General features: G+C 39.0%; 1 protein-coding gene across 1 annotated transcript in view; it reads right to left on the minus strand.

Moving 5' to 3' along the window:
• The window catches only part of LRP1B (LDL receptor related protein 1B), a 640,387-nt gene that overhangs the window by 361,582 nt on the left and 263,129 nt on the right, over positions 1-15,676 (minus strand). The window contains exon 2 of the mRNA XM_048309308.1: positions 11,675-11,812. Coding sequence (XP_048165265.1) covers positions 11,675-11,812 — 138 coding nt within the window. The remainder of the gene's footprint in view (positions 1-11,674; positions 11,813-15,676) is intronic.

The following is a 15,676-nucleotide window of genomic DNA, read 5'->3' on the forward strand; positions in this document are numbered from 1 at the left end:
TTTTCCCCCTAAAAAATGTCCTCTTTAACATCCAGATGCGAGCACAAGCAATGTTTAGCACCATAATCAACATTTCCAAGCTACCTGCCAGCAGAACTCACAGTGCTGAACATCAGCATTGTCAGCTCCTTGGAAACCTCGGACATATTTTACACAGTCCAAACAGACTATTGTCTCCATTTATAATCCTTCCACGCAGGGAAGGAGCTCCTGAGCAGAAATTCAGGATAGAACATGAATTACAGCTGAAGAAGATCACTGCACAGTAGGTTCTGTGCCCAGAATCAGCACGGGATGGCTGAGTCCACCTCTCCTTGAGGCAAACACCACTACCAGGGGTGAGACAAGAAATGGCAAGAAACCTCCAGCCAAAACCAAAGAAACCCCAATTAATTTCTATTTGAACTAATGTTTTCAGATTTAACAGAGTCTCACTTGCTTAACCAGATCCCAAAATCAAATGAAGCACCATATAAATTCTGGACAATGCAAAGATTTACTGAACTGCCACAGCTTTTCTGTGCTTCACCACCAGAAATGTCCTCAGCACAAGACAGTAACAAATTTCACCAAGAATTAGTCGCTAACAACAACTCTTTCTGAAGGCAGATAAACTATTTTGGAAGTCTGGAATTCCTAATCACACTCTTTGTCAATCCCTAAATGCACAGCTGTGCCTTCATTAGGGGAAAAAGACTGATGTGAGCAGCACTTTTGCAGCTGAAGTCAGAAGCAAAGGCCTGCAGATGCACCCGTTAACAAGAATTGTATTTCACTCACATTACTTTTACTTGGGGGATGATTCTAACTCGTGCTAACACAAGCCAACAGCAATTCCTACTTTTATTCACAATCCATAGATTGAAAAGAGCATCCTGGGTCCTTTGGTGAACACCAACAGCGGTGCTATAGGACCAACAGACTGATTTCCCATATGCCAGTACTGGAGGGATAAATCCTTTCCAAGCACTCTGGTCCCTGCTCTCAGGATGCACAGGGATGTTTTCAGAGCTGGTGTCCACAACCACCCAATTCCTGTCCAGCTCTATGTGCCTTCACATCCTGCCCAGCTTCCCTCTCCAGCTGTGTGCTGGGATGGTGCTATGACTTAGGTACATCCTTAGGGATGTAGCATAGGGAGTACTTATATCCTTTATATACAGCAAGGGCTCTTCTCTGACTCTCTCTGACCACTCTGTGGTGAGTCTTAGAAAACCTGAGACACTTTCCAAATGGCTCCTCTCAGCACCTTTGGCATCAGAAGGGAAAAAATGCCTGGACTGACAGAACAAATTTTTTATTACAAGTAACGAATGGACTTTTTAAGAAACGTAAATCGTGAGATTGCAAATTTCTGCATTTAACATGAAATTTGTATCCCAAAAATGTAATCGTTTTTGAACTGCAACAATTCATGTCTTTGCTACAGTTTCAAGACAACATCAAGAAATCTGGCACATATTAGCGGACTTCAAAATAAAAGTTTTCAAAGAGCAGAAAAGCTGATTCTTCATGAGGATCATGTAAGGGCATATTTTTTGCCTTTTATCTGGTTCTCCTTTGGAAACCCAAACAGGACATGTGTGTGTAGGACCCAGTAACCTTTTCAGTCAGAGACGGACCATCCATGATCCCCATTTTCCTGCAGCTGAACTGTAGCCCACTCCATGTCAGGAAAAGCCACACTGCTATTTAAAGCTTTTTTCTTTTTTTTTCCCATTAAGCTCAAGAGAGAGAAATTGCAGTTTGAAGAGCACAGTGCTTTATCCTTTAATAACAGACACTGTGGCCAACATCAGATTTGGTTTGGGCTTGTTTGGGATTTTTTTCTCTTCGCTAAGAATCAAAGCATCCAGCTCCTACGGGAAGGGCAAGATGCATTCCCAGGTTTTCCTGAAGGGCTCACTTGATGCTTTTTTTGCACATAGGACATTCACTTTTACCACAAAACAGAAGTATGGGCCCCAAACTGTGTCCACTTAAATTTATGGGTAATTCACTGATTATTTTTTAACATACATTAGAAGTGTCAGCTCATGGCAGAAAGTAGAACAATTGTGCCTCACAGAAGTGGTTTTAGTTACCATGTACCTTAAATGAGAGTCCTCAGAATGTCTGAACAGTTTTGTTTTAATGTAACTGTGCTCACCTTATGTAACGTTTTGCAAAGCAGAACTTACTCCCATTCTTTTTTGTCCTCCTGATGCCACTGTGTGCCATTAGTCTGAGAATGTAAAATTATATTCACATCTTTCATGTAGAAAACTAAAAGCTACCTGCACATAAATGTTTCATGCAATTCTGCTTCATTGTCTTGCAGTGGATTAAAAAAAGCTCAATTTGCTAAAAGACAACCAAATTCTGCTACTTCAGAATTGTGAACTATTGTTTTCTTTTTTATTTGTAAGCTGGAATAATCCCTGCTAAAGTTCTAGGAGATGCACATCATTAAGAGAGGGAAAAAGCCAATTAAACAAGTAGCAGGTCCTCCATCTGATGCATGGTTTTGAAAGTGGTTATGAAATATGCAAGACCATTAGAAAATAAAAAGTACCTTAGACAGCAACTAATTGTGCTGAATTGCCTGCTGGTAATTAAACAGGGCATTTGTTTAAAAGACCGTATTTAGCTCTTAATGAGTGAGGATTATGACCTTCTGCATAGTGGGGCTAAGAAATGTGCTTGGGGCTTAAGTTACTATGAATGATTTTTTTATTGCAAAACACAGAAATCTTCTCCCTTACTGATCTTGCTGTGGGAATGTGACATCAGCTGTTGTGGAATCTCACAGGAGTGTGAAAACCAAGCTGAAAAGTCAGAAAAGTGTAACTGTGCATGAGATAAACCTTTTTTTGGAATCATAATCTGGACTGATGCTAATTTTTCCTTGTTTTTAATCCTAGTGGCCAACACTTCCTTTGAGAAGATGGACAGTGGTGTTTTATTCCAATAATCCATCCCATGTACAAGACACCTTATCTTCCAGACAGCACTTTTGATACTTTGCTACATGTTAATGGATTTAAAGAAGGTCTAGATAGCCTGAAATTATTTCAGAAAGATGCTAGATGAAGCCTCAGAAAGTTTGGTTTCAAAGCCTTTGTTCTACCAGGGTATGCCACCCCTACAAAGAGACACTCAGGCAGCAGCCAATGCAACAACAGCAGCCTTTTTCAACAGCTGAATGCCAGGAAACATCATTCATTTGCAGAGAGTAGGTCATGGTCTCATCCCGAGCTTGAAACATGGCTCATTGTTCTCAAGATGTAGCAGTGTCCTAGAGTTTCTTTAAAAAAAAATATTTTTTTTTGCACATGTAAATGCTTAGAGAACCTGAATAGAAGATATTTTTTAAAAAGGCACTTTTTTCCTTGTTTGGATAGGCCCAGCCCAAAGCCCAAACCCAAGGAAATGCTGCCATTCATTCCAGTAGGACTCAGGTCTCATCATAACTATTTTGTATTTTTTTTCCTTCTTGAACACAGCTTATATCCTATCACCCATGCACAGCAACAATGCTTTCAACACACCCATTTTCACAATAGATAAAATATTTTTGGGCTATGGAGTCTCCTGGAAAACTCTTATTTTCTGATCTGAGTCAATGCACTGGGAACACGTTCCTATTCTTTGATGCACATAGTTCCAGAGAATCCTGATTTAAAGTAGGTCTGCTTGACAATCCCTCACATGAAGGATTATACTGAACCTTGCTATTGACTGGGCTCTGTGTTTCCCCAGTTTCTGTTTTCACTTCCAGGTATTCTTTTTTCCCCTTTTCCCCACAATTTTTAACTTATTCCGCATCATCTCACAGTATTTCAATCTGTACATTTGACATATAACTCAAATTACAGGCATTACTGCAGTGAGTTAAAGATTAAGTTACACTTTCCTAGATTTTTGTGGAGAAAAGATGACTGGAATCTGAGAGGGTATAATGAATTCTGAAAATCAGTTTTTGTACGCTCTGTGCATGTTCTTGCTTCCGAGTGGAAGAGTAAGAGTAATTTCTCAATGTGTCAAAGCAAACTTCTTCACACCACCGAGTAGTATCAATCTCACTTAAAATTGCTGGTGACATCTTGACTTGTTTATCATAGTCTCAGAAATGATGGCAAATTTTAATTTTTAAACTATATTACACAGTTTGAGAACGACTTGGGCTTTTTGATTATACAGTTCCATGAGCTTAAAATTGAAAAACGCAAGAAGTGGGGAACGGTAAGGAAGTAAAGCCCTTGTCTGGAAGAAAAAAATGGTAAGTTCTCATTTCAGCTATGCATTGCAGTGTGTGAAAAGGCAGAATCTGTTGTGTTCTGCGTGCAGGTGGTCAGGCAGGTGGATGTTGTGCAGAGGCATATGCATTCCAGGTGGGAATGCTCCTACCCCCGCTCCCAGAATTTACCCCTTTGGTTAACAACACACAGCTAATTGCTGAGGTGGGAACAAGTAAGAGACCAGAACTCAGTCTTTGCCATGAGAATGCAAATGAACACTCCTGGAGCTTCAAGTATTTGCTGCAATAAATGTTCAACTGTTTAAGGCTCAGGGGAAAAAAGAGCTCAGAGGAGCAAAAGCACCCCCTTCACAGAACAGATGTAGCTTCCTTATTTGTTTATTCACCTTGGGAAGATCAGGAGCTGGGAAGTCAAATCCCCTCAGGCAAGGAGTGGAAGAACTTGAAACCATTCTCATAATGTAGCTTGGCTGAGGGCTCCCAGGGCAAAAAACTGACAACTGCACTTCTGACAAATTATGTGATGCTAGCCCCAGAATCTGCTCTTTTCTTTCTTCTTCTCTGTCTCCAATTTGATACCATTCTGTAAATTTAGGCTGACATTATAAATTGCTCTAGGAGGACCAAAATCACGTTTTTCAGCACACATGCCTGTCACTTAATTTTTTTTTCCCACTTCAAACACCAGGTTGCCCAATTATTTTAACACTGTTGAATGAAGCAATGAATAGGCAAATAATGTCACTGCAAAAAGAGGACGTGAAAATTTAATGACATGTTTTATTGATGGGCAGATGCCTCAGATGTATTTTTCTTCAGTGGATATAATTTTACTATTAGTTAATGCAAGAAATTGTAATTAAATTCTCACACCATAGGTCTAAATGTAATAGCTTCTGTATATCCTGGAAGGAAAAAAATAAAGAGATAAAAAATGGCCAAAAGGAAACTGAAAAAAAACCATTATTCCTTCTAAATAAGATTTTAAGATGTCTATGCGATCTCATCTTCCCAAATATTGGTGGTGATAGCTGAAGACAGACCCTGTGCTGTCGTTCTCCCTATGCCTCAAGGTTACCAGTGCTTCACAAGCATTTGGTGTCAGGCCCCAGTCTCTCCTGGGTGAAAACTGTTTCTGATGCCTGTATATTGAAAATGCAGTTAAGATTTACTCTGTGATTGGACTAATGGCAGCCAGGCAGCAGTTACAATTCCTGCTTGCAGGCTGAGTTTAGGAGAGTCAGGGTTTTTGCCATGTGAATATATCAGGAATTCCTGATAGAGAGATTATGCCCAGAGTATTTATCTTCCTAAAAATCCTTTGTGATTTATTCATACAAAAAGCTTGTTGCATTTCTTACATAAGATAAACTCCCTAAGGAGTTTTTTTAGCTTATTAGTTTATTAACAGGGAAAAATTAACAGGTAACTCTACACATTAATCCACAGAAAGTGGAGTGAGTAAAACTGAAAAGGACATGCTCATAATACGAATTTAAATGTTTGTTTTCTCAGCAGAGGGCAGCTTCAAAACAGTAACAGCAGGCAACAACAACAGCAGACAACTAAATAGCATTTAACCTAAATCCCTGGGATGTAAAATCTGAAGATTTCTCAGATCATTCCATCCTATCCCCTCTGTCACTGACTGTACTGCTTTCCTCAGGTTTCTGCAGCCCTGTACATGAACCAGTTAACTACCACTGACTGGCCCTCCCAACTACCATCATCTTGTCTCAAATACGACAGATTAACATCTCTGCTACACTTTGTGCATTTTATTGGGCAACAGCATCACAGAAATCCTCAAATATTTGAGTTATAATCTTCACCCCTCTCTCTCATTACGAAGAACTCCATGGGTTAACCATCCAACACTGCATTTGCTATTGCAAGAATGGTTTCTGTGACCTGAAGAAAGAGTGTGTATTTAAACTTGTGTGCTAAAAACCTGACCAAAATTTGTATTCGGGGAGGCCAGACCCGACCAACACTTGATTTTGCCAGTAAGGAACAGTATCCAGCATTTTCTCTCAGGAAGATGGATACTGCAACTGAAATGGAAATACTGACTGGGAGCAGACCCAACATGCATTGCTCCTTCAATGGACAAGATCACAACACTCTCTACAAACCATGCACCACTTAATGATCTGCTATCACATATTATCATCTTATGTGGCCAAACATTTAAATCCTGCACTTAATTTGCCACAGAGACAGTGCTGATGCCTTCACAACAGCGTCCATTTGTGAATTCTAGCCTAAAAAACCTCTTCAGCAGCAGCCCATCAACACAGGATGAAATCACATCACTCAAATGTCTTCCACTGCTCATTCCCCAACCAGCCTCCTCTAATTTGCTTTGCTGCAAAAGGATTTTGTGATGGAAAGTTATTAAATCACCAAGCCTATGAGTTCTTTGTCTTCACAGTAGAATAGACTAAATGACCTTGACTAATTTCAAAGAGCCACATCATGCACTATTAAGGCAAAAAGATAGCAAAGAGAGTAATATACAAGAAATTGGATGTTTGGATGGTGAAATGAGGAGATATCATAACACCAAACAATGTAAATTCAGCCTTTACCCAGACAAAAAGAGCTCTTTCCTAGCAGCTCTGTTCCAAAGCAAAAACACCTGATTGTTTTATTGTAATGTCCACACTTTGTTCTCTTCTCTACCTCATAACCCAAGTGAAAACCTTGATGCAGAATGCAGAGTGGTTGCAGTGGGAATCATTCCAAATGTTACAGGATGGTTTCAGCAGCCCCACTGGTACATCAGGAGCTCTGGGAGATTTCCAGGGGGTTCACAGATTCAGCAAACTCATGTGACACTTTGTACATCACAGCCTTAAAGGATGAGTAATTTAAAGCCTGTCAGAATAAATCAAATGAGTTCACAGGGAATTCTCTTGCAGGTGTGCATTACTTCCAGAAAAAGTCTCATGAGAAAATGGAGGAACATTTATAACTCTTTTTAGGGGTTTTTGTTACCTTGTTTCACCTTTCATTAGAAAGCAAAAAAGCAAGATTAGAGTCTAAATGTAGGTCCATATCTTTCAGTTTTATAACTTTGCCTCATTCTTAAAAGGTCTGAATTTTCCTTAAAATTCTGAAATTTGTATTTTCCCCTCTGGAAAACACTATTTAAAATTTCCCAGTGTTCCAGCTGTAGAAAGACCAGAAGAAAACATGATTCAGTAATAGCAGCATTTATCTTCAACTTATAATGACAATTCATTCAAAAAGCCTAAACAGAAAAATAATACTCTGATTGTAGGTTGCTAAAACAGAACAACTTTTGGCCAAAATTTCTCAATGTGTGTTCTGCAGTTCTTTAATAGTAAATGATCCAGAGTTTGCCTTTGAATATTTTATTGATTAGAGACTTTGGAGATTATGGTTCAGATCACAGCTAATAAAGATCCAAAAATCTGAAGACATAGAAGGATTCTATTTGCACTGATATTTTTTGCAGTATTCTTCTAGCATTTTCTGGCTGGAATATCTAAAATTTCAGCACAGATATTCCAGGAGCTACTAAATAATAACTAAAGTTAGTTAATTAAAAAAGGAGATCTCCATATTCTGTACAAGTTTCAGTTTCCTGTAGCTCTAACTCAGAGGCAGACTAAACCCCAATTTTGGCACACCACATTCAATTTTTTGCCATATACATATATATAAAGCACTGATTTATAAAACTGTACAGCTCACCTCTACACCCTATAAAAAAACCTTTACTGAGATTCATGGGAATGTGAGTTTAATTTTCTAGAAATTATCTTAATAATTATATCTAATGCTTTACATACTCAAGGCCAGGTAAGTCCAACTAACCCCTGATGGATATGTGCCTGAACCATTCCTAAAACTTTCAGGGGGAAAAAAAAAAAAAAGAAGAGGTATTTTAATCTTCAAAATACCTCAAAATCAGACTGGGAAAAGCTGCAGCCACACAACCCCAGCTTTAACTGACCAAAGCCAGAGCCAACCCCAGCCCCATACTGGGATGAACCCTGTGAAGGAAAGACTTGGAGCTAAATAGTTCAGTTTGCAATAATCTGGCAGCTCCCCTAGGGCAGGAGAGTTCTCACCTGATCGCTCGGCTGAGCTGTAAAAGTGGCTGCAAATGCAGCTGAAATGAAGGCCTGGCTCTCAAAAGAAGCCTCAAGAAGTGTGTCAAAGAAAGAAGCTTAATTGCTAAGAGCAGATCTGGAGCAGTCTTCTACTAGAACTACTCGAGCCTGGCTCTAGTTTTGGCACTGGTAATTTTTATCTCAGCCTTATCAACTCTCCCAGGAGCTGATGGGCATGAACTCCCCCATTCAGCAGGGCTGGATCGTGGTGGAATTATCGGAGTTATCAGAAAGCTGAACAGCCCCAGTAAAAGCTTTATAGGAAGGATTAATACCTATTTTTGATTCCTTGCTTAGTCAGCCTCTCTAAAGCATTCATTCCTCAATTAGTCAAAAAATGAAAAGGAATCCAAAAGGACCAAATACAGATGTCTTATCACCATTATATGCTCTGAGGTTCAAATCCAGTGAATTACACACCCCTTTCTCCTCTGAAGGACATTGGAACACATAATGTGAAACAACCATACACAATAAAACATTCTTTATTTCATATTGCCACAACCTCCCCTGAATTTATGCATTACATTCACCAGCAAAAATGCATATGTGCCTGAAATAAAAGATGATAATACAGGAGTGTCATTGTATTTGCTACTATTTCCTTGAAATTCCCCATACATTACCATTTCACACTGGAGATATGACTGCATTTCCCCTTGCCAGGGAAAGGTGCAGGCCTGAATACATCTCTAAAAGATCGTTAATAATGAATTAACGTGAGAATGTTAAATTTAGAGAAAGAAATTAGAATACTTCCACTTACTGGATACTTACACTCCATCAGTTCTTAAGGTTTCACCCCTTTGGAGTTACCTGTGCACTGAAATGGGCTTTGCCCTTGTGACACCCCCATATTTCATACCGTAACTTATTTTCCTGGTGCTTGGACTGTGACTTATTTACACAGCCCTATCAGTGTTCCCAGCAATAGATTATTTTACCATAGCTCTGTGACCAACTGGGCTGTTTGCAACTGAATATTGAAAAGTGCTGTTGCCTTCCTCGATCACAACTTTCCCATGAACACTGTTAATTAGAGCAGAATTGATAATGCCATAATGCCACTCTTGTGAGTGATAGAAAGAAAAAGCTAATGATTTGGCTGGATTTCTGAGGTAACTTTGCAACTTTTGGCCACATAAATGAGTTCAACATATGACTTGCATGTTCAAGACTCAGAAAGTAAAGAATGACTCAAAGGTTACCCAAACATTTTTCTGATATACAGATACATATATATAGAGAGAGACAGTAATTACAACTATAAAGCATTAATACCAAATATTTCATGCATAGGAATGTAGCATAATGACACTTTAGTGGCAGTTGTTTGCAACAAACTACAGGATCATCATATAAAATTATGGTTTTCTATACTCTTTGGCTCTGTTGACAGAAATATGTCCAGTGATAATTTCAAGTACTGCCCTCAATAGCAAGTAAAAATATGCAATTGCCACAAAAATCAATTTACTAGATGAGGAGGTACTGTGAGACTTCATTATGTAGGTGTTCTGTGTGGTCTAGAAAAAAATGTTTGTTTAGAATGTTTTACCAAATTTTATGGTGATTTATTAAAGCAGACATTAATTTTTCCACTGGGCAGTTTTCATATTCATGTATGATAATAAAGAAAAGAGTGGGAATCAATATGAATCTCACAAGGTGTATTTGAGCATAAATTAAAAGGACATGAATAAAGATTGGGTATTTCATGTGCTATCACATTCCAAAGTCCAGGACACATGCACACAATGCTACATATGAAAAGCAAAAATATTTCATTTCCACTAACATAGGATTTTACTTTTAATCTATATATATGTATTTTCTGCTTCCATTAATCTTGTCATTTAAAGACTTGATATACAATAAAAATATACGACAGTTATAATATGATAATTATTCAGCACTGGAAGTTTTTAATCCTCTGTCATTTCATCCAGAATAATTTACAGAAAAACGTGAAAAATTGCAGAATATACATTTAAACAGAACTTAATGAATCAATACTGTTCTCCCAAGAACACTCACCTGCAACTTCAGAAAGTTTCAGTATAGGCCAAATAGTGCTTTGGCCAGTTTGACTTCTGGGGCTTTTCTGGATGCTGGGCCCAGTGCTAAAACCAATATGCTGACACAAATATGGATTTTGTATAATGCTCATTGAACAAGGACTATAAAACAGTTGAGCCTTAGAGAAAAGAAATGATTCCTATCACTGTGAGTAAGAATTTTCATGTCTTTTATAACAGCCAGTATCCTCATGTGGTTATATAAAAATAACTATTTGTAGTTTTGTGAAGTCAGCAGTATTATAATGATTAATTCCAGATGGCATTTTTTTCTTTTTCTTTTTTTTTCATGTGGCTTATTTTTGGCATGGTCTCAGATTTTACTCTGACAGCTCTGAAAATATGTCCACATGAAATTTTAAATTCTAATTTAACTTTCTGAACTCTACCATTAATTGTATCTTTCATTGTATATTGTCATATTGGATTGCAGTGGAAGTCCCAGGACCTGTCTCTGAATTTCTGGTTTGGAACATGAGATCTGTTGAGCATCATCAACAATCATTCATCTGGAAATCTACTGATTAAAAGTAACTGACTCAAGGCACCCAAGATTTGGCCCTATGACTATCCCCAAGGCAGACCTCAATCAGCCATCTGAGTACTAGAGCTGAGATATTAAATAATTGACCTTCACCAACTTCTATTTAAGATTTCTCATTGTCAGAATTTGGTGACTACTCTATTAAACAGTAGATTATTTGTATAAAATCCTCCTGAAACGAAGTCCTCTATGCAAAATAATGCTCATAACAAATTTGACACATTTTTCAGTGGTTTTCTTTCTTTTTTTTTTTTTTTGTTTTGTTTGTTTTTTGGTTTTTGTTTTTTATTTTTTTTAACAGAAGTTATAAGGAAAAAAACACATCCTGGAAAACAGTATGTGCCCAAGTTTTTCTCACTGAAGAGCTTCCTCATCCTTCTTTTCATTTAAGAGTTTCCATCATATAAGCCTAGTAACTAATAAAGGAAAACTCTGAAAGTCTCTGGGGGCTTATTTTTTACTTGATTTTTGTTCACACAAAATACTTTCTAAAATTAACTTGAAACACATATTAAAATATGCTTCTATCAGCTCGCTTTCTGTTGTTTTACATATATACACACACATATGTACCTATGTGTATTCCCAAGGAGTAAATTCTGGTTCTCTTTGAACTCAAAACAGAAAATACAGTGGAAGATTTGAGGTTAAAGCAATTTTCACTCACCCCTGCAATGAACTCCTTCGTCGTACCCATCGGAGCAGTCGTAGACCCCATTGCAGAGCTGGGACAAGTGGATGCATTTGTTGGTGCCAATGCAGCTGATGAAATTCGGGCTGCACTTGAAATCTGCTTCCTCAGGACCTAAAGAACAGATGGAAAACTTCTTACACATATTTTTTCATCCACAACAAGGCAAAGAAAGTTCTGCACTTTGTTTCCTTTTTAAAGCTAAGGGCAACACTGTGTATTAGTCCATTTTGCAGATTTTAGGGCATTGTCATCACTGCATTTATGAGAATTAAAGTCATCAAGAACTGATTAGTGCAATTACATGGAAAACAATGGCTCAGAGGACTATTTCCTGAAATACAGGTGTTTTACAGTTGCTGAAATAAGCTTTGCAGACACTAAAAAGCATCATAAGATTTTCAATTGTCCTGTGAATATCCTATCAAGAGTCACATCAAGAGTAATAGGTATCTGTATTTACTTCCACTGTTATGCTGTGCAGATAATTGTAGATATTTATGAAAATACATATAAATGTCACATATTTGTGGCTGCATTAGATCAGAGAAACTGTTTCTCCAGCCCAGGAGACTGCCTCAAAAACTGCACAGTCCAGGATGGAAGGGGGAGGATAAGGATGCTGTGATTGCTCCCTTTGGGATACCACCCCAGCTGTAATCACTTATCTCAGTCCCCTTTTCCTGAAGTGTTTGGTTCAGGGAGTTTTGAGGAAGTTTAGGGACTTTTGAGAGTCTCTTTTGTTTATCCCTTAGAAAGGGTTCTGACTGATAAAATTCCCCCTGTAATTTCACATTAAAAAGGCTTTGAGACTTTTAACACTGCAAAGAACATTTGGAAGTCCGAAGGGTTCAGCTCATTTTAATGTTGAACCGTAATTTATACATTGTATATCATTAGCTACACAGAGACCAAAGGGGGGGAAATTTTTTAGGAAAACAACTTGAACGGCCTTGATTTCTTGTGTTGGAACCTTGGGTCTGTGCTGAACTATGGCAGCTTATAACAGTCCTTAAGGGAAATCTATCCTTGGATGCACAGTGCTCAAGTGTAAGATGCTTTCACCTCCCTCGAGGCACAAACTCCAAGAGGAAGGACAGAAACCTCTGGCAGCTGAAAGCTCCCTAGTAAGCTGGAAAATCCCAGCTTTGTCAGATCTTGTCTCTTGGAGTCAGCAGGACAAACCATTCCAGGGGAATCTACAACTTCTGTAATGGTGATACCTCTAAGCACAGACCATTAAGTAAAAATCCTAACACAAAATTTGTGCCAATTAGAAAACTCCCACCAGCACAGGGCATCCCCAAGCAAAGCAGGAGCCCCTATCAGTGGGGCAGAAAAGTGGGATGTACTGCCCTGCTCCCTCCTCTGACCTCCCAGCTCCACACCTTGCACCCATAGAGGGGACACCAATGACATCCTTGAGGAATTCCTGATTAACCCCTATAGCATGCTGGCTCTAGGGGTGAAAAGGTAATGCTTATGGGGATGAATGTACCCTGTCTCAAACGATTTGTGTGCTCCCAGGGTGAAACACAAACTATTCTCATCATGCTCTGGGTTAAATACAGGAGAATCAAATGTGAAGGGATTAAAACACTTCACAAAGAAAACAAATTCCTTGTATTTTCCAGTAAAATATAAAAAGAAAGTAACAACGGAACATTGAAAGTTGATCAACATTGATCCTAGATGTTAGAATTTGAAGACTATGGTAACAGGGAACAGAGAATCAGAAAGTTTGGGTTTGGGGCATTTTACTCCTCTTTTTGTGACCTGAAGGTAGGACTTTTCATACCATGAAGCACCCCAAGCACGTGAAGTTCCCTACAGTGCCTACAGCCCCTGGCAGTGCCAGGCACTCCTCCAGGACAAGTTTGACTCTGCAGACCTTTCAAGGAAGAACAGAAATAAAGCAGCCCAATGTTCAGTGTCAGGTAGGTTGTATAAAACCAAAAGGTTTAATTTGATTCCCATTGCAGCTGCATCAGCACTTGAAGGCACCTTACATGTAACAAAACCAAACTAATTTTCTGACTTGCTAGTAATAACTTGCTTAGTATCTGTGTTAAAGCATCTGTGATAGAATGTCAGGAGTGAAAAAGGTTTTTTCTTCTAAAATAGAGAAAATTCACTTAAAAAAAAAAAAAAAAATCCGTGAAGCATGGGAACTGTGGTACCTGCATTACTACAAACCCTAGATTGCTAGAGGGTCTTCATACTTTGATATCAAACAGAAAACTTGAGATCTGTGACTTAAACTATATAAACATATTTACATATATCCTAAATTTAATGAGTGACAAGAAGCAATCTCTTAATTAACATTTTAAACCTTAATAGTCTAGTCTGATATGCTCCTGTCTATGTGACAACTTGCTTTTAAAATACAGGATTCCTTCAGGAGATAAGCATCCTGCAATTCTAAGCATATTCTCTAACTCAAAATCTTAGTAGGGGAGCTTGCTAATTAGATTTCTTTGTTTGGGAACATAGGATGGGACACTGAAAAACACTCCAGAAAGTATTACTCCAATTGTTTTGGTTTTGAGAGAAATTTTGTGCACCACTTGTGAAAGCAGAAGATTGGAAGTCATTCCCTTATCCATGTGATTAAGATAAAGTCATTTGTACTTTGGCTTGTTACAAGCATGATGTTTTGGAAGGCAACTTGACTTGATCATGAAGATGAGCTTCAGTCCCAAAAAGTCCTGTTTTATAGAAGCTTTGTGACTTATTCTGTCTACAAAACAACTCTAAATGATAATAAGCCTCAACTATCAACACCAGTGGAAGAAGACAGCGGGTTCCAAGGCCCACAATTTCTACCACCTCTATTGAAAAAATTAAAAAAAAAAAAAAAAGCTGCATGTTGTGACGCCTTTGAAGTAGCACTTGCTTCTCCCACTGAATCCTTCCCAGCTGCTGCACTTTCTGAAATGTCTAATGCAAATAAAGAAGAGTAGCTTTTTATCTTGTTTACTCCTCTTCACTCTCCCTTTAACAGACAGCCACTTCTGGCAGTGTTATCAAGTGAACTTCGGAAAAAGGAATTTAAAAGTGTTCTTCTTCAAAATAATCTCCGTGTATTTTACATCTGTGCAAGAATGCTAAGAATATAAAAGATGGATGGTGTCTTTTCTTCCCTTCAAAAGATATCATAATTCCTAGCCTTGCCAGTTGGTGAAAAATAGTCAAAATTACTGGCTGCAATTATGGTAATACAACATCCCGATGTTCCAAACATTCATCCTGGGATGCTGCTTGGAGGGCAAAGAGGATGTGAGCAGCTCAAGAGAGTCGGTTCAGGCAGCAGAATATCCAACTGTCTCTGTGAGTAATTGTCTCAGAACAGATGGCTGAGGAACAGGAAAAGAGCTGAGCTGCAGTAGCCGAGCCAGGGCCACGGGGGAGCTGCAGGCAGGGCTGTCCCAGCCCTAGGGGAGGGTGGCTGGGCACTAGGCACTTCCCTAGGGATAGTGGGTGGGGATCAGGATTGGTGAGGGTACCAAGGCTGGGCACATTCCATGGCCAGGTGGACAGATGACTGCTGCTTTCCCTGAATCTCCAGAGAACAGCCTGTGCCCAGGGGCAGACAGGCTGGAAACAGGAGAGAGATTCATTTGGGATCCAGATTTCTTTGGCTGTCGGATCACCTGGGAAAGCCATTTCTGATTTGGCCACACTGAGTCACACACACTGGAAGGAAACTGGACAGTGTTTTTGCAATCCCTGTGCAGTTCACAGGGAATCCAGCTCCAGGCCCTCCAGCGAAGGTGCCCTTAGGTCAGAAGGGTTGGGAAGAGGTAAGAGACTCCTTGTGATGTCCCCCAGCAGGAGACAAGGGGAGGAATCAATCATGATTGATTCACACTAAAGAAGCACTGTGAGAAAGTATTAAAGGCAGAGACATTTCACCATTCACATGGCATCTGTGAATCTGTGCTTAATGAAAACTCTGCCTGCCTCAGCTCAGGC

The sequence above is a fragment of the Corvus hawaiiensis genome, chromosome 7, assembly GCF_020740725.1.
Source record: "Corvus hawaiiensis isolate bCorHaw1 chromosome 7, bCorHaw1.pri.cur, whole genome shotgun sequence".
Classification (NCBI taxonomy): Eukaryota; Metazoa; Chordata; class Aves; order Passeriformes; family Corvidae; genus Corvus; species Corvus hawaiiensis.